Here is a 20,151-nt window from a genome sequence, read left to right on the forward strand (position 1 = left end):
AAGCTTTGGGAACCTGCACCCGCGTGGGAGACCCGGAAGAGGCTCCTGGCTTCGGATCGGCATAGTATCGGCCCGTTGCGCTCACTTGGGGAGTGAATCATCGGACGGAAGATCTTCCTCTCTGTCTCTCCTCTCTGTATATCTGCCTTTCCAATGAAAAAATAATAAAAATAAATCTTTAAAAAAAAAAAAAAAAAGAAAAGAAATACTGCTCTTGGGCCCGGCGCGGTGGCACAAGTGGTTAAAGGTCCTCGCCTTGCACGCCCGGGATCCCATATGGGCGCCGGTTCTAATCCCGGCAGCCCCGCTTCCCTTCCAGCTCCCTGCCTGTGGCCCGGGAAAGCAGCAGAGGACGGCCCAAAGCTTTGGGAACCTGCACCCGCGCGGGAGACCCGGAAGAGGCTCCTGGCTTCGGATCGGCATAGTATCGGCCCGTTGCGCTCACTTGGGGAGTGAATCATCGGACGGAAGATCTTCCTCTCTGTCTCTCCTCTCTGTATATCCGCCTTTCCAATGGAAAAATAATAAAAATAAATCTTAAAAAAAAAAAAGAAATACTGCTCTTGTCAGTTAATAAATTGCTGAATTGGGACGTGCGGCCGGCCTAGAAGCCGAGATCCCCTTGTCTCGAATCACAGTGCCTGAGTTGGAATCCCAGATTTGGCTCTGGTTTTAGCTTCCTGTCGACATGTGTCCTGAAGGGCAGTGGCGATGGCTCAGGTAGCTGAGTCCCTTCCACCCACAAAGCAGAGATCTTGATGCATTGCTAGCTTCAGGCTTTGGCCAAACCATGACCTATCCCCAGTAGGTGGAGGCAATTAAGTGGGCAGTGAACCAGCAGACGGGAGCTTGCTTTATGCGTGCTCACTTGGTGCAGGCTCTTTTTCTCAAGAATAAATAAGGAAATGCATTTTAGAAAATAAACAACTAAACTGAACAAATGTCTTCCTATTTGACAACTAGTTTAAAATTTGGGTATCCAGATTTAAATTCTTCTGGTTATATGACAAAAAGAGACAAATTACCTACAATTCAGCGGAGAAGGATAAGAAAAAAGAGACTACCACTCACCAAACACCCAGGCTCCTCTGCTTTCCTCCAAGCTGTGGAAACTGCACCCTCAGGCAATGGCCTTTGCCAGCAGGTAGGCCTGGGAGACCAGAAACTCATTCCGCACACAACACAAAGCTGGCCTTGCTTATCTCACAATGAATACTAGCAAAATGGCAAAGACCTGGCTTTGGGGCATGGCAAGCCTCAAGGAAAATCCATACAGCTCAGCGTATACTTCCATCCATGTCATGATTCCAAAGGCCGAGCATCCTCTTCCGGAACAGGCCAGAGACAGTCAGGATTTTCGGCTTTGAGGGGCACGGAGCCTGTGCTGTGACACTGTGCCACTATCATCGTAGCAGCAACAGGCGAACATAGCACACTGTGTTCCAACGCACTCATTACTCACACAACCAGTGGAAGCCCAGATGTGGCCCGAGGGCCATTCCTTCCTGGGCTGCTGATTCCTGCTGTGGGCTGCAGGCTTCATCAGCGCCTCAGATCAAGAACCAACCCAAGGAAGGCACTGCACGAAGAGCTGATCAAAATCGACAATCACTTCCAGAATGGAATCCTGACAATTATATTTGTGAATCACTGCATTACAGAACTTAATCTGGACAATCGTAATAGCATCACATGCTCAGCTGACGCCTTACGTTCCTCCACCCTAACAATGTACTCAGTGACACAGTAAGTGTGTGAGTACACGCTGCAGACATGCAATACAAAGCACAGAATTTGTGCTTCAAGACAAACGTAAAACTAATGAGAACAAAAAAAGCACACGCACTTTGTCAAGGCATTCCCATTGAGTGCTCTTGGATGCTGAATTCCTTCTGAGTTGAAATGGAAATATCACCATTAGGAAGGAGGAAAAAAATGAGAGACGGCAAGCAATATTATCACAGCATTATTTATCATACACATTAGGACCAAAAATAGTCAGGAAAGAATGAGCACTGTGTCATTCTCCCCCAGTCTTTAACCTTGCAAAAGGTTGTTGAGTTCTCAGATAGGATAACGGGAGTCAATACAAGCAGCTTTAATAAGGAAGCGCCTTTTCGCTCCTTGTGGACATGCAGAATTAACACTTCATAATTATAATAATAAAAATCCACTTTTGCCTGATTTAGAATGCTACATCTTATTTTACGAAGCTCTTCCAAAAATCCTTCTATTTTTTGGCTCTGAGAGGCATGGCTCTGCTGTGGAAAAGCAAAAGACATTTTACGCACAATTTTCCCTCTACTAGAAAGAGGTATATTGTGCCCTTCAGTGAACATAAAATTGATATTATCATCTCTAAGTTTATATCTCACTACTTAACCTTCAGATTAAAAGTTATTGGATTTGAATGACTAAAAAGACATCATGTCACCTTCCCCTCGATGCAGAGTGACAGAAGTTGGGGATGAGACGAGGTCTAGTGATAAAAACACAAAGCCAGTGAGTGACCCTGGCACTGACAGTTCACTTGGGCTTATATTGGTGATCAACAGAGGAATAAATGGGCTACTTTAAGATATTTGGCTCGAGCTGAATCTGTGTGAGGAATTTCTGTCAACTATTTAAGAAGCTGAAAGGCAAGTTGGACAGGAGATCGCTATGCAGGTGTCCACAATGGCCGGAGCTGGACCAGGTCAAAAATCAGGAACCATGAACTCAAAGCAAGTTTCTCAAGTGCATGCCAGGAACCTAATCCCTGGAGGATCACTGCTGTTTGTCCAGGTCTGCGTTAGCAAGAAGCTGGAGTCAGGAGCTGGAACTGAGTATGAAATTAAAGTACTGTGATACGGGATAGGAGTGCCTGAACTGCAAACATCATTTTACTGTGGATATTGTCGGAAAGGAGCAGCCCAGGGCTGGGCATATGGCACAGCAGTGGAGGCACAGCTGGGACACTCCTCTGAAATATCGCAGCGCCTATCCCAGCTCCCTGCTAATGAGCGCACTCGGCTAGGTAGGGGCTGCCTTACTGTCATCCATGTCGGAGGTGCAGGCTGAGTTGCCGACTCCTGGTCAGCCTGGCCCAGTTCTCACGATTGTGGGCATCTGGGGAGAGGGGCAGCAGAGGGACATCTCTGAGCCTCTCTGCCCTTCAAATGAATTAAGGAAAAATGTAAAGGAGTAGTCTAACAGGTTATAATTCAGTTAATTAAAGGAGAAACTTACGGGTATGAAATTAAAAAAAAAAATTCCTATCTCCTCCACACCGGTATTGCCATTCTCAGTTTATGTGTAAGCTAGTCCATTTACATGGATTAAAGAGAAGAGCACAGGTGAGCCCCAGCCTCCCTTCTCTACACACGGCTCAACTTAAACACGCACACAACAGCAGCTTCGCATCCCCCGGCAGTTTAATCTATACCTCCTAGATGAGTCTTCCAATGGCACTAGCTGTTTAATAATTACACATTGTATTTTTCCAACAAAAGAAGCACAACATGCACCCCCCCACACACCTTAAAAACAAATTCATTCTAAGAAGCTTGTGTCAATACAGAACAAAGACCTTATCAAGAATCTAACTTGGTAGTTTTGTTCTCTCCAAGAGATAAGCCCATTCCATGATCAATAGGAACACAGGGCGTTTATCAGCACTTCCCATGTGACTTTGGGAAGATATACTCATTAGTAACTGCTAAAGGCCAAGGGGAAATTACTTGATAACTTTAATCCGAATAAACGCGTACAATCAAAAGCAGATTTAATCATATGAGAAGATGTCTTATAAAATTTTTTTAAAGCACTTTCTAAAAAGGACTTTTCCAAAATGTGCACGCCATTCCAGCTCCACTTCTGCCTTTCTTCCTGTGCCCAGTGACCCTCTGGTGGTACGTAAAGAAGCCCAGGCACTCTCCCACCCACACCCCTGTGGTTTGGTCCTCATGGGCCCCCACGTTGCCAGTCAGCTGTACTGGAGGCAATCCTGGGTCTTCCTTGACTTTTTAGGATCTTTCAAAAGACTTGATTTTTCAACATGCCCCTCGACCATCTCTTCTTTAGCCATTTCCTCTCTCCACCTGCTCTATTCACTCAACAGCAGTCTGTCCAGGAAGTGTGCTACATCGAGTACCACGCTGTATGCGGGGGAAACAGGCATCAAGCATCAGGTCCCTGGTGGGACTTCCAGCTGACTAAGGGCTCTGACGCAGAAGTGCAGGGAGCAACAAGGACCACCAGCAGTATGCCAATGATGAGAAGGGGCTGGGGTCAAGGACCGTGTACCCAACGCCAGGCCAATGGCGACAGTCTCGTCAGGGTGCTCATCTCTCAGGGTTTTCTTCCCTTCCAAGCCAGACCAGCTCCAACCTTCTCATTTGCCTCACTTCTCATTTGCCTCACTCTTCTCCTCCAGGGCGGCCCTTCCTTCTTCCTTGGCAGCCTCCACTAGTTCAAAAAGTCACCTTCTAGTCACCGTCTCCCAGCTCCCTAAGCTACCCTGCAGGCTGCTGTGGGATAAACCAAGTTGTTCTGCCATTTCTCCTCAACAACCATGCATCAGTTTGGCGCCCACATTTCCATCCACAAAGTGGTGTTTGGTAAATACTCACTGAGTAAATGCATAAAAAAGAAAGAAAGAAAAAAAGATTTCAGGAAATCCAAAACTCAGAAACAACGCTAACATAGCTTGAGTATCCCGTATCTAGAAATACTTGGGAATAGAAGTTTATAGAAATTCTGAAATGTTTAGGAATCATGAATATTAGCATAGACTGCATGCCTAATCCCCAAATCCCAAATCCGAAACATATTGTAAAAATCTGAAAAGTACCCAAAATCTAAAACTCTTTGGTTTTGATCACATACGAATGCTTTGATCACATAAGTCTGCTCAGAAAGAAAAATTTAGCTTTCTGGGACTTCAGATTAAGAATACTCCACTAGTACTTCGTTCCCAATTAGACAGTTTTCTGTTTTCTTTATTTTTTAATATTTTATTTACTTGGAAGGCAGAATGAGACAGAGAGAGAATATTTCCTCTACTGGTTCACTTCCTTAAATGGCTGCAACAACCCAGAGCTGGGCCAGGCTGAAGCCAGGAGCCAGGAACTCCATCTGGGTCTCACATGTGTGTGGCAGGAAGCCATGTACTCGGGTCATGCTGCTGCTTTTCCAGACACACTGGCAGGGAGCTAGACTGGAAGCAGAGCAGGCAGAACTGCAAAAGGCACTCCACTCCGGGATGCCTGTGTCATGTGCTGGGGTGTTCTTCACCACGCCACCATGCCGGGCCCTTGAACACTTGTGTTAACTCACTGGGAGTGATGCTGGTCCAAGGCCCGTTTGGGGAACTGTCTTCACCCATCTCTGTGAGAGTGGGAGGATAACCATGAATCGTATTTCTATGAACCATCAAGCACAGCATTTCGCAAAGGGCCTGTGGAATGTTATAAGTAGCACTTCATAATTACAACAGGTTTGAGTTCAAAGACAAAGCGATGAAAAGGAACTTTGCCATGGAGGAGTTCCATTCCCTACATAAACTTCCTTCTTGGGGCTTTGTGAGCTACTTGCATTTAGATTGCTGTTCTTGCGTGTCATAAGAGCAGTCACCCTGTAACCCTTTTTATCAAGTCATCTGTGCACGGCCTAAAGTACACTAGACTGCATCGCGCTGCTATAGGTTCACATTACACAAACATTCCAATTCTGCCTGCTCAGCGCTGCTTGTCAATAACCGAGCGGGTTGCAAAACAGCAGAGGTGGTTGTCTGCCTTCAGAACACAGATAGGAACCTGCCAATTTTGCAAAAAACAAACTCTGCAATCGCTGGGGCTAAACTGTCAACAAATTACCATGAAAGTAAGTCATAGCCCCTGAAAGTTCAGAAGGAGATGCTTAGATTAGACAAGAGCCAGGGGATTGTGAGGCTTTTTTTTTTTTTTTTTTAAGTGATGATGATGCTGAGGAGGAAGAGGGGAAGCAGGATTTTCATTAGCTCACAGGTTAAAATTACCTTTGCAACAGGGTTCCCGTCATTCATAATGGATCATGACATGTGGGTTTCTAGTATCACACTCTCTCACGTACAGGGTCTTTTGCCTTTTTTTGTTTCCCCTGTCCCTTTACTTTTCAATGGAGAGACTAATGACGCACCACAATTTAGTAATCAAGAGAATTTCATACAAGGCTTGTGTTGCAAGTTACATAAATCTTTGACAGTAACCTGTCTGGTAGAAGGCAGGTCTAAACTGAGAACTGAATTTTAACATGTGGGTTGAAAAATGTGCCTTTGCTAGAAATAGCTACCGGAGAAATTACGAGAAAGCATGTGGTGGTGCTGGGGTGGGGTGGGGGGTGTTATTGTTGTGGCTGTACTTCTTTATTTGTCAAAATTATCTGAAGTCCTGTCTCAGTTTTGTTTCAGTCTGCATGATTATCCCCAACGTTTTGGTGGCATTGGTTTCCTAACAATAATGTGTGGGTACCATGGTATTTCCATAATATCTGAACATCTTCCACAGCAGTCTACCTCAACAAGGCCAATCCTTCACAATTACAGCCGAGCTTTTACCAACCAGCCAAGGGCAAGGGCTGGCCTCCATCACAGTACTGGACCCCAGGAGGGCACTTAGTACATATTAACAATACCTCTTCTATTGCCCATTCTGGAAGCTTCCTTTGTACCACATGGAGGGTGGGGACCACCTTTTCTGGTCAAGAAGCCTCCAAAGACACATATTAAATCCATTGCAGTGTGAGGGCCTTTCTAACAGAGACCACTTCCTAACAAAGACACTTGACCCTGTCCCCATTCACCCTGCATCGCCGTGACACTTCCTAGAAGGAGACAGACAAGACCAAGGAGGGCCCTGAAGTTTCAGAGTTCCTTAAAGGAATCTGGCTGGTAGGAAGCTGACGGATGGCTCCTTTCAGACACAGAGGGAGCAAAGCAACGGGAAGTGCTCACAGCACAGCCTCCTCTTCTTCTCCAACACCAGCAATTCCACCAACAAACTCTTAACAACATCTTGGCAGCAAAGAGTATCTACTAAAGATAAAGGGAAGAAGAATCTGCTACCCACCCCCTATCAAACACAGACACATTAGCTCTTCTACAACTATCCCCAGGTATCCACAAAAGGATGCTTCCAAGAGCCCCTGGCCAATACCAAAATCCGCCGATGCTTCATTCCCTTCTAGAAAATGGTGTAGGATTTGCAACATCTTCCTGGGTACTTTCAATCTTCTACTGATTAGTGCTAAGACCTGACATACATAAAACGTGACGCAAACAATTAGTGTGCTATATTATTTAGGCAATAAAGAGAGAAGCAAAGTTGGAAGGTGTTCTTTGTAAATGCCATCTTCTTCTCTGCAGAACTTTTTTTTTTTCCCAAACTCACATGCAGCACCCATGTCTTCATAGCAGCCACTGTACTTCCGCTTCTCACGTTTCAAGATCCATGGGATACAGAGTCATGATTCTTCCAGGTTCCTCTGGTACCGTCCTTCCTGTCTCCCCTTTGAACATACTCACACTTCTTCCACTTTGAGCTTTCGGTCCTGTGCACAGACTGCTCTTTGACCTCCCTGAATGTCTCATTAGCAATATTCCATCCGGTGGATCCTCCTCCTTCCCTCCCAGGATTTTGATAAGAGAAGCCCACTGTGCTCTGGCCTTCTCTTACTAGTCCTGTAACATTTTCTCTCTTTATTTTACAATGTTAACTTGAAACAAATGCACAGCCACTCACATCAAAAGGTACAACATCTGGGCCCGGCATAATGGCTCAGCAGCTAAATTCTCACCGTGTGTGTGTGTGGGAATCCCATATGGGTGCAGGTTTGGGTCCCAACTGTTTCACTTCTCATCCAGCTCCCTACCTGTGGCCTGCGAAAGCAATAAAGAATGGCCTAAAACCTTGGCACCCTGCACCCATGTGGGAGACTTGGAAGAAGCTCCTGGCTTTGGCTTTGGATTGGCTCAGCTCCAGCTGCTGTGGCTACTTGGGGAGTGAACCAGTGGATGGAAGATCTTTCTCTGTTTTTCCTTCTCTGTAAATCTGCCCTTCCAATAAAAATAATGAATAAATCTTTTTTATTTTAAAAGGCACAACACCTTAAATAAAATGTCAAAGAAGCTATGGGAAGCAAAACACTTCATTTGTCCATATTTCCTAAATACATAAACGCATACATACTCCCCAAATGCTCAAATTCCAAATATAGCTAATTCCTTGATTTTACATCTTTGTCATGTATTCCTAAAAACTGCCCTCTTCACAGGAAGTGACAGACATGGTTCAAAACCACACCAGCCAAAGCTCTCTCAACGCTAACTTGCAGACAATGCAACGACAGGTGGCACCGGAAAAAAAAAGCCCCAAAACAAAAATAAAAAAACACCCCTCATTAAAGAGAATAGTAAGAGATAGCTGTTTTATTTAACAGCTATTCATTTTTATTGAATAAACATTTTCTAGTATGCATTCTGTTAATTGACCTGACAGCATATGCTGTATATGGCGAAACTTCTAAACATTATGCTCTATGTAATATGCTTATCTGAAAAAGCTCTCATTTGCAGCAATATGGAAATAAAATTCTGCTTTCTAAAATTCAAGACTTTTAAAATGCATTAATCCACACAGTTTATGAAATTGCTCTGGACATTTTAAAATCCCTTCCTTAGAGGGAGAAAAAAAACCTTTAGTAATTGGTAATAGTATTTGTTGCTGAGTTTCATAATGGACTGGTGCATATCCAGTACAGAAGTTTTACAGACATAGCAATGGTGCAGGCATAATAGGAAATAAAAAGCAGTTATGGTATTGGGTAAAGAATTACTCAATGGCTAAAAGAAAATGTTCAGAAAGTCTATCAAATTATATGATTAGAAAACTATTGTTATAATAGTTTCATGGCACAGATATAAATAGAGTTGAAACATCACAGAGATAATCCATTTAGTTTGCAAGGGAGAAGACAATTTGGGAGTGCGCTGGGGGGCTCCCCTACCTCACGGCACCCCTCTCCTGGGCTGATAGCCTCTGAGTGATGATGGCTCCAGCTGGCCCAGAATCCCCGACTCCACTACCTGAGGGACACAGTGGAGCGATGTCACTGGGCCGCACCCAGAGGGAACTGGAGGGCAGCCGCTCCGTCTCCAGCAGCCATTCATCTCCTAACAACTGCTGCCCTTGGGGGAGGACCAGCCCAAGGTTATCAGACACTCAGGTTTTTCCAAGAGAAGAGGGAAAACGCAGATTCCTCTCATTTTTCCACATTGTCAACTAATAAAAAAGAGAGAGAGAGAGAGAGAAAGAGAAAGAAAAGGCAACAACTCTGTTTGGACACACTTTAGCCAACCTACCAACCAAAGAGGACGGAAATAACTCGCCTAGGTGAACTGTCACAGCCCTCCGCACAGCTCAGAGCATTTTCTGTAGTTTGTGATCACCTCTGATAATATGGAGCAAATATGGGAAGGGGTGTAGGTACCGATTATAAATTCTGGCACCAGGGAAACACCCCCACCCCAAATTCACATCATCAATGATGGCCCTAGTGCCACGGGGAGGGCCTGTAACATTCAGCAGGACCCAGAGCATAATTAACTCATTTTTATACCAAGACCCTTTAAGCCAGATCTTTGTCTTCCATGGACTTCTAACGTATTTTACAGTTCTAATTCCCTTCCACTGTCCTACATTCATCAAAGCTGTAACCCCTGTTGTCTTTGTACTATGGAATCAGAATGTGCCCCTGGCGAGGAATGGGGGAAAAGTCAACAGGAATTAAATTTCAGTGCAACTGTTTACTCAACTGTGGCCTGCAGTTATTGAAATTTTATCCGTGGTTTTGTGTGACTACTGCAGTAATGAATTCAGCATGGCTGCGATTTTCTCACTGCTGGTATTCTCACTTCAAGTAAAAACCTGTAGAATAAAAATGACGAAAACAACCACGTCCACCCTGCGATGTTCTATTTCTCCAAACAGCTTAATTGCTGCAGTTGCCGGTCTGCAGGAAAACTCGGAGAACTTGAGTCCTGTGCAATGTTTTCAAATCCGGGAGCTTTTCCTATTTCATCCCCTTCCCCAGCAGCCAGTTAGGAGCCTGATAAGACACTTAGGGGAGGCAGAGCGTTGTCAATATTTTGTTTTAAAAGGCCCAAAGAGGCTTGCTATCCACAACGACTGCCGTTGTAGCGTCCACGGACAAAGCCAGCTGTTTTCTTTTATCGGAACCTTATCAATGGCAAATACAAATAAACCTGACATCAAATATTAAAGAAGAGTTATGAAATATGGTTGAAATCAGTTTCTTGACCTTTATATCAATAACCCATAACAATAAATTTTCCAAAGTGGTCACAGCCAAGGTAAAGAGGGAAGATGTGGATAACGAATCTTGTCCCTGATACTGTTTAAGGAAGCTGCTGCTGAAATGGGCCTTTTGTAACTTTCTCCCCTGCAGCTAATTTGTGACTGCTATTCTTGCTGTGTGTTATGTTCCTCTGATGACACAGCGTGCATGGGAAAATTTTGAGCTGACTTACTGCTCTGCAATTCGGAGTGAATGTTGGTTCTCCAAGTAAAATCCTAAAGTTTGTTTCAATTAACATACTCCTGATACTAATAATTCACATTCATGCCACATCAGTCCCCGATCTCCACTGCACCACAAACAAGTAGTTGATCTTGACCTCTCCCGGCAAAGCCAGACCACTGCACTCTAAAACACCATGTGTTCTCCACGTAACCATTAGTAGTTGAGAGTGCCACCTATGTCAACACAAATACGGGCTGTCCTGTTTACAGCTAGATTTGGTTAAACACCTCATTTGGTAGCATTCGGTCTCTTGCACGAATTTGCACGCATAACATCTAAACGCACACACATGCCAAACAAACGCATAAACCTCAGCTGATGCGAGGCTCGCTGTGCTGGCACAAAGGGTGTGGGGAGCCAGTGCAGGTGAGATGCAATCACCTGTAGGAACTTCTTGGAATTCAAACCTGAGCTGGTTCTGTTTTCAGTTCTTTCTTTACTCAACAAACTCTACAGATCTCATGTTCTACCTCTTTGTAACGGGTTAATAGTCCAACGATTCCTGATATTTATAAAAATGTTTAGCCTGAAGAACATTACAGACGCTTCACGGTCTTCCAAAAGCTACATCCCTAACATAAGAAGGGAATCCCCAGACTTCCAGGAGATACAGATGCCAAGGAAGAGGTTTGACAAATGATTGGTCTCTCTCTTCCACCATTACTACTAATTTCTGAGCCTTTCAAAAAGATCCCCTATTCCCAGCCACCTGCTTCCACAATGGCATCTTAGCTGTGTGCTGAAGGAAGATGGTCTACTGGAGTGGGTACCATTCATGAGCATTAACAGAAATTCTTATTTCCTGATTCCCAGTCTTAGGAAACAGAGCCAGTCCTGAAACAAACATTATTTACTTATTTGAATTTTCCTGAATCCCTGCCAACACAACACTATTTCCTGGGGTCACCTTTATTTATCATTAAGAAATATTTCACCAGTCACTCACAGGTATCCACCGACCTACCTATAAAAAGTATGTTCTGACTTACCTGCATTTCTGAGAGGTCTCATTAAGACATGATTTAGAACATGAACACCAACTGCCACACGAATACCAGAAACACGTAAAACACTCCATCGCGAAGTCCCTATGGCAGTGAGAAGCACTTTCCTATTCTGACACCTGCTTTCAGCATTCCACTTCGTTTCTGTTCGGTTCTACTCTCCTTATTCACTTACCCTTTTCTCTTTCGTGCCTCTTACTTCCTATTCTGTTTTCTTTCTTATAAGGCGCCTGCCCATTTTTGTTTGATTTCTTTTGTCTTAATTATAAAGAGCTGCAAACTACACTCCACAGAGCAGTTTTATGTACAACAGTTAAGGTTAGGTGATACGTTTAAGGAGGCATCGGACAGAGACCCAGTCCAGCTCAGTCTCCAAAACCTCGCCCCACAAGGGACTTCCAACACCTCCAGCTGGAAATCCATCCTTTTTACAAGCCACCAGGACACCCAGAGGATGACTGGCTTAGCTGACGCCACTGACAGTGAACAGGCAGACAGGTGCATGGCTGAGTGTGATGCTCAAACCCACCTCCCTCCCGCCAGCCTGGACTCCGAGGTCAAGTACCTGTTGTTGCTGCTGCTGCTGCTGCTGCTGCACGTGGGCGAGGTCAGCCGAGCCGATGTCCACAGCGGGCGTCTCCCCGTTGGATCGGCCCTCCCGGAGACTACTGCACTCTAGCAAGTGGTTGCCGCTACTTGACCCATTCTGGATGGCTGAACCGTTGCTTTTTGTCTCAGTCCCAGATTCTTGCATCATGACTCAAAAACCTGAGAGAAACATTTTCAGACAGGGGGGGAAAAAGGCAGCTGTTAAAACAGTTGTTGTCCATAGGGAGGAGTATGCTGGCCTTAAATGTTGCCAAAACCTGTAAGCAGTTGTCTCCGCCCCCCACTCGGTTTTTCCCTCCTTTCCGGGTTGGTCTCCTCGGTTTAGGAGTCCTAACATAAGTTCTAATAGCATTGTTTGAAACAGGTCACCGTTTCTCTGCAGGAGGAAAATGAATGCTTTCGGGGGAACCTAGAATTTAGGATTCAATTTCTCTGGTTAAGTCTGGTGGATTTGCTCAAACAACACAAAACAAAACAAAACAAAAAAACCAGGTCATCCTATAGCATTGAATTTTAATTTCTGGAGGCACTGCGTGGTGTTTACACTCTTGTCTAGTCCTCTTCCACCACAATGGGCAAGCATTCGGCCTGGTGTGTAACAGACCCTGGTCCGCAGCACAGTGATCCTTGGGTCCTGCTTCCTGCAGCACACAGTGGCACCGAGTGAATGAGCCAGGGTCCGGCCACCCTCACGGGAGGCCCAGACCGAATTCCTGGCTCCCAGCTTTGGCCTGGCCCAGTATAGACCATTGTGGCCATTTGGGATATCAACCAGAAGGACAGAGCACCAGTTCTTTCTATCTCAGGTTGACCATCTGAATTGATAAAAAAAAAGTTTTATTTATATACATATGTGTGTGCCTACATGTGTAAACTATTCCTGAAGCTCCGTGTGTCAGGAGATGATACACACACATCACAAGGAAGCTCACCAAAGTAATTTGTGCTGAGAAACCTCATGGTCAACACCAAGGCCCTGGAGACATTCTGACTCCTTGCAAGCGCTGGAGCCCAAGCACTTCAAAGTTGGCCATTCCAACAAGACCGGCCCCTCTGAGAGAGGGGGCAGGGAAGCCTGCACTTCTCCAAAGTTAAATACATTCAGACTCTAATCTTTGTCTTAGGGTTTAATTTGTCTTGAGAAATCCCATTCAAAGGTAGCTCTTTCTCCAGCTAAGATTGCTGATCTTCAGTTTGGCATAAGTCCTGAAGGGTCTGGCCCTTTAGTATATTAAATTTAAAACTGGAAAAAAAAATATTGCCTAGACAGACCTAACTAAAGGTCTGAATTTCAAAGCACTGAATACCTCGTGGAGAAAACAATATACAAGAGTAGCTAGAGAATATCTATGTTGAATACATTTCACTGTTACTTCAAGGACACAGAATTGTTCACCCCCGGGGAGTAAGTTTAGCTCCTGGCTTGGTAAAGGCTTCCAAATGTGACAAAAGACAGATAATTTGCTACTGTCAAGTGTTGTCACCTATCAGCTGCCAAGGAAGGGGGGATTCTGCATCTGCATACCCAACCCCCCCATCTGACGACAACAGCTACCCCAGCTTGCAGATGAGAAGAGAAAGGCTCCAAGAGCATACTTCATCTCTTGTTCGTCTTGGTTCACTCTAAACCACAGTTTGGGATGGTGGACTCAGGATTTAGACAAATTCCCCTTGGAGTCAGAGCTCCCAAGCACAAGATGCTTTCTTAAAGCTGAGGTGAAGTGGAAGGAAGCAAAACCAAGCAAATGACAGGATCATACTCCAAGCGCCCATCTAGGACTTGGAAAGTTAGAATAACCAGCTGTCCACAAAGGAAGCTTGCAGCTCAGGCACCAAACAGGAGAAATGCCTGAATTATGAAGACATGAATGTGAAAACACCAATTCACAATAAGAAAGGACACAAAACTTTGAACACAAATTTGTTCCAATCATGGAAGAACCTGTGAAGGTATGTCAGAAAGATCCTACAGAAGAGGACTTTAAAAGGAATCGTATTTCTGGTGCAAACAAATGTGCAGATTTTTAAGATAAAGGCACATTTTCCATGAGCTTTTTAAAGACCCCCTTACACACATGGTATGTACACCCCCTTACACACATAGTATATACACCCCCTTTCACACATGGTATATACACCCCCTTATACACATAGGGCAGAGTCACATATGCGACAATAGGGCAATTCAAACACTCTGGAAATATTTAGACCAAGTTGTCCTTTCACTAAAAATTGATCTGTTTCTGGTTTTTGCAGACTTGTGCAAAACCTGACTGTAGACTCCACCGACCCAGAAGACATCTATTTTTTTTTAACTTAATCCAATTCCGAAGTGGATTAGACATGGAATCTTTGTTAACAGGTGGGAGACAGACACTGAAACAGCAGCTGATGGGCACTCATCTCTGTGGATCAGACTTTGCAGAAATCACAATCCTTTAAACATGGCATCTCCTCGCAGTCTTGATAGCAAAGAATCCACCAAAACAACAACTTCCCTAACGGGACGACCCACGTGTAGAATGGCCTTCGGTCTAGCAATGTGCTGGTGAAGATGTGTGTATCTCACGTTGGAGTGCCTGGGGTGGGGTTCTGGCTCCAGCATCCTATTCTAGCTTCCTGACAATGCAGAGCCTGGGAGACAGTGCGAACCCTGCTATCCGTGACGGAGGCCTGTATTGAGTTCCTGGGGCTGACTGCTGTGGGCATGTGCCGCACAGGAGCTTTTCTGTCTGTCTGTCTGCCTCAATCCTTCTATTCTTGAGTGCATTAATAATTAATACAAAAGAGACTTCATGGCAGCATGACTACTGGACTCATTTCTAAAAATGAATTCATTTGTAAAAATCATCTATCTCGCTCTTCCCTGCCCCCAGGTTTTAGCTTCTCCTCAGTCCTGCCCATTTTCATGCCAGCTATCGAAAAGGCAGCATTTAGACATCTGAGAGAATGATTGTCTTCCAGAAGTTGGCAAAGAAACCCATTTAATGCCTAGGGTATGTCAGTAGTGTATTTACAGAAAAAAAAATAATTTTTTATTTGGATTCCCCAAAGACAAAAACAGTGCCTGTGCATCAACTCTGTGCCTGTCTCAGGATGGCAGATAGTTAGCCAGCTAGGGAACAGAGCCGCAGGTAGAAGGCTGCTTCCAAACCATGTGACCATCCAGATCCCAGGCCTGGGAACAGGTGTCTAAGAGGCTGGCTGGGCTTTCATTTCCTTCGTTTGACACCATCCTGGTGGGTGGAGTCACACAATTTGATGAGAAGGCCCTGTTTTTGCTCCGTGCAGTTCCAACGCACAGTGCCAAGTCCTCCAGTACAAGTTTTTTAGGCACCGAGCCAAGCTTGGCTTGTGAATCAGGTTTGTGAAGAGTGCAGGCTTTGGGACCAAAATTGCATAAAGGATTATTTTTGGTCTAAGGATGTCCTTAATTAGTCAAGTGCTAGCAGTAGTATGTAGGTTGGAAGATTTAAAAATTCTCATAATCTCCCAAACCAATCAGAAGAAAACTGCTTTGTGAAAAACACGTGTGAAAAATTCAGAGTGTCAGTGGCTAAGCAGGTTTCTAACAGTGGCCAGGCCAGCACTATGCCTACTCAACACCCCACGCAGCTCAACAAGCCCTTCTAGCCCTATCATGTGTCACACAGGGCAAAGCCCTTTGATGTACTTTCCAAACTCACAAGCCTAGGAGGAAGATAAGCCAGGGAAAGGTTATTCCCATTTTACAGATAAGAAAACTACGGCTCCTCGGATGAAAGGAAAGCTGGAGCCATAACTGTGCCCCCTTTTCGGATGGAAGCTGGTTCCTTTGAGGGATGATGTTGAGTTTGCAGTGTCCTACACTAGGTGGTCAAGGTGTCAATCAGAGCAGAGAAAGTGGAGTCAATTCCACAGACAACGGTGCAAGGTCCATAGAGAACACTGCAATACCAGAGCAGGGTGGGGGAGGACATTTGACAAGCACTCGACTCCTTTTTCCCTAGAATTTTATATGACTGGAGTCATCGGAGAGCTAGTCGCGCGATGGAAGAGGCACCTGTCTCCCCTCCCACACAGCACAGTACCTTCTTTGCTAGAAAGAAGCTGGTTGCAGTTACGCACTTTACAAAACACCCCCTTCCCTGGGGGACCCGCTATAACCAACAGAGCTGCCTGACTCCATGACAGATCAAATAAGCAACACTGCAGAATCACCTGACCTACCTGGAAACCAAGGCATGGCACCCAGGGGGCAGGGTCACACCTTACCCACACCCACGGCCAAACCTGTTTCTGCCTTCAGCCAATGAGCAAGGCCTGTTAGAGACATGTGATCCACCCAGTACAAGCCGACAGAGGCCAATGCGCCACCATTGCACACGTGTCAAAGAAGTCAACATGGCCTCCATGTCAGGCTTGGCAACGCCCAGAGCTCCCGGTCGCACACATCAATTCTCCTGCTGCAGAGACTTGTAGAAAAGGGTAAAAGCTGCATTCAGCGGGCTTATTTGCTGTCACTGCCAACAGGGCTGTTCTCTGGAAGTATTCTGGAAAATTCATAATGTCCAGGCCAACGTATTTATAGTAAATTAAAGCAGTGCTTTATTATTATGATTATTTCCTTGGTTACAGTGTTGATGCTGAAAATTTAGGGAAAATAAAGCCTTTGTTATCATGCTTGTGAAAGGTTTTAAGCTAACAAAAAGTTCAGTCTTGATTCCAGGGCAGTTAATTAAGGTTGACCAAGTCAGGCAGAAGTAAATTAACTTGGCTGATCAATTATTTATATGAAGCAGAATAAATGCCCTTAAAGAACTTGGGCTGTTCATGAAAGGATGTATAAATTAAACTAAACATAGTTTTGTAAAATATGTTTCTACTTCCACAGGGAGAAGAAGCTCACGGTGCGATCACCTTTTAGGAAAAGGAAGAGAAGGATTGCCCAGTCTGCCCCCATCCAAACAAACAAACAAAAAAATTCTCTTCCTCATTGTTTATCCATATACAAGGGCAGAAGAAAAATGGGAGGCAGTTTTGAAGAGGTAACAGAAACTCGTAAGAGAAAAAGAGAAAGGAGTGAAAGATGGGATAGAAGAAGGGAGGGAAGAGGAGGAGGAGGGGAGGGAAAGAAGAAGGGAGAGGGAGGGTAGGGGAGGCGAAGAGAGGCAGTGTAAGAACTGAGAGACTATGAGAACGTTATTGCTTTGCAAATACCAAACACGTAGTTTTCCGTTTACCATAAGTGAACTCCACACAGTTTGCAGACAAGAAAACATAGGAGAGTCTAGCTAGCTATTTCAGTTCTAAGAGAAAGACTTTTTAAATACTCGTGTTACATGAAGGATCAAAATTTTCCATCACAGTACATGGAACATTCAGGAAAAAGAAAAGACAAATCTATCTGCATTAGGATACACAGCATTCATTTACCTCGGGGTCTCATCAAGCAAACAAACTGGCTCCCTTAAAATGCATAAAGGGTTTCTTTGACGTGCCAACGCAAGATAAAAGTTTTAAGGAGTGAGGTGCAGTTTTACAGACTTTTTTTTTTAACCTAAGAGGCAAATGTTGGGTTATTAAAACGCTCCCTTCTCTTCCTGCCCATGTGAGTATTACTCTCGTGAAACAGAGATGGAAGCGAACAACAGAAAACATCCTAGACCAGAGGGCTTGTTTCCTAGCACAAAGCACATGCCTCTGTTTATCTTATCTACTTGAAAGGCAGAGAGAAAGAGAGGGCGTTCATCTGTTGGCTGACTCCCCAAATGCCTGCAACCACCCAACAACCAGTTCTGGGCCAAGTTGAAGCCGGAAGCCAGGATCTCCATCCAGGTCTCCCATATGGGTATAGCAGTGCTATAACTAACTATGTGAGCCATCTCCTGCTGCCTTCCCAGGTACCCATTAGCAGGAAGCTAGAATGGGAAGCAGAGCTGGGACTCAAACCCAGGCCCTCTAACACAGGATGGCATCTGGCAGCATGCTACTGGAGCAGGTGGCAGGCAGCAATCACAAAGGAGACTTCAGGTGAAGGAAACTTCAGGTGAAGGAAGCAGGGGAGGACATAGCAGCATGTAGTGGCCTCAGAGAGCCCTGAACCCAAGATGCAGAGCTGCTGTGCATGGGGGGGGGGGGGGGGGGGGGGGGGGTGGCGCGGTTTGCACAGCACACTCCTGAAGGAACAAAGAGGGAGGAGGATGGGCAGAGGAAGAACCCCCTAAAACCATCAACTGTTCTGCCACCCAGCAGAACGGCCACGTGTGGTGAATGAGCCCCTGCAGGCCCAGGCAGCTGTCTGTCCACTGCCTCCACAAGGAATGCTCCCATTTCAAGGAGAAATGACTCAAGAGCCAAGTTTAGGAAGAGAGTCCAGTGCACTGACCGTGTCATGGAGCCACCATCTTCCAGGACCAGATTTTCATAATTATAACAGAAAGGCGTAAATTTTCTAATGCATGGCAGTTCAAAAAGTAATCAAGGGAATGAGCCGGAGGGCTATTTTAATATATGCAAAGCTAGTGACCCACAGTAAATGGGAGGTAAGCTACAATGAATGCAAAGTAATGCACACACACACTGAAGTCCTGCTCTGATGAGGGACGGCTAAAATTAACACCCAATTAATTTCCGAATTGACAAACAAATGAAACCCATAAATCTACTTTCTCATTAATTTTCTTGTGGTATAATTTAAAGCAGTAATATGAGGGCCAAAACTGAGCATTATCCATCATAAATATCAAAAAGATAGCACTGTAACACCATAAATTATGCATATTACCTGTTGTTAAAAATGATTTATGCATTATCAACTTGATCGTGCACTTTGGATGTTTGGATCTATGCTTTAGGAAACATGATGTGTCATTTAGCATCAAGGAAGACATAGTTCAGGAATAAGGAAACTAACAAAAGCATATCTCTTTTTGAAGAGTAAAAACCAACAAAGCGCAGGTGGCTGTGTGGCCCTCGGGGAGATCAAGGCCACCTGGGACCACCTTGGGTCACAGAGGAGCAGAGGTTGAGATGGGAGCACCGTGGCAGGGAAGGGCGGGGCCTCCTCCAGGAAGGCCCCTGGTGGGAGCTCAGCCTCTGTGGTCCTAAGGACCAGGCTCTCACCTGGGCCAGGTGCAGGCAGTGTGAGAGCTCAGACACAGGGATGGTATCTCAGCTGGCCAGGGAGAGTAGCTACCATTACGGGGACAGGCGGAGGGAAACAAGGAACTCTGAGTTGGCCAGGACATAGGAAAACAATGCTTACTTCTGCTCACGTAATATGATCCCACTCCTGCCTTTGAGAAAGGGGCAAAAATAGCAACTGGTCTGCACTAATTAAACCAAAAGCAGTTTCTACTTACCGTTTAAATGAAAGCAGAGACATTCACATTAAAATAGTATCCTTCCCCACTTATCCACCTCCATTTGTTTAGTAAGAATTTTTTAAAAAAATGCATGTGGACTGGCATTGTGGCACAGTGAGTTAAGATGTTGCCAGTAACACTGGCATACGCCCATCAGAGCGCTGGTTCGAGTCCTGGCAGTTCTGTTTCCAATCAAGCTTCCTGCTAACACACATGGGAAAGCAGCAGATGCTGGCCCAACTACTTGGGCCCCTGCCTCCCACACAGGCATCCTGGATAGAGTTTGTGGCTCCTGGCCACAGCCTGGCTCAGCCCCCAGATACTGCAACCACATGGGGGAGTGAACCAATGACATCTCCCCGTCCTCCTCCTTCTCCGCCCGCCACGCTATCTTCCAAATAGGTATTTTTAAAAAGTAAGCAATTAAACAAACACCATGCCTAAAACTTTACTTTTAGGTACAGCTTGCATAAAACCAGAGTTTATTACACGATTGCTAAATTTTTGATGGGGTGACTAAACAACAGGAAAAAAGTTGAACTTCTTGTTCGAACAAGATCAAGATTTGCACTAGC

The 20,151-nt window shown here is 45.0% G+C and overlaps 1 protein-coding gene across 4 annotated transcripts in view; it reads right to left on the reverse strand.

Moving 5' to 3' along the window:
• FOXP1 (forkhead box P1) overlaps nucleotides 1-20,151 on the reverse strand; it is a 493,878-nt gene that overhangs the window by 215,463 nt on the left and 258,264 nt on the right. For all 4 annotated transcript variants that reach the window (XM_040994813.1, XM_040994814.1, XM_040994815.1 and 1 more), the window contains one exon: nucleotides 12,187-12,389. In XM_040994813.1, coding sequence (XP_040850747.1) covers nucleotides 12,187-12,378 — 192 coding nt within the window. In that variant the 5' untranslated portion in view covers nucleotides 12,379-12,389. The remainder of the gene's footprint in view (nucleotides 1-12,186; nucleotides 12,390-20,151) is intronic.

This window comes from Ochotona curzoniae, unplaced genomic scaffold (assembly GCF_017591425.1).
Source record: "Ochotona curzoniae isolate NIBS_2020 unplaced genomic scaffold, NIBS_Ocur_1.0 contig_908, whole genome shotgun sequence".
Lineage (NCBI taxonomy): Eukaryota > Metazoa > Chordata > Mammalia > Lagomorpha > Ochotonidae > Ochotona > Ochotona curzoniae.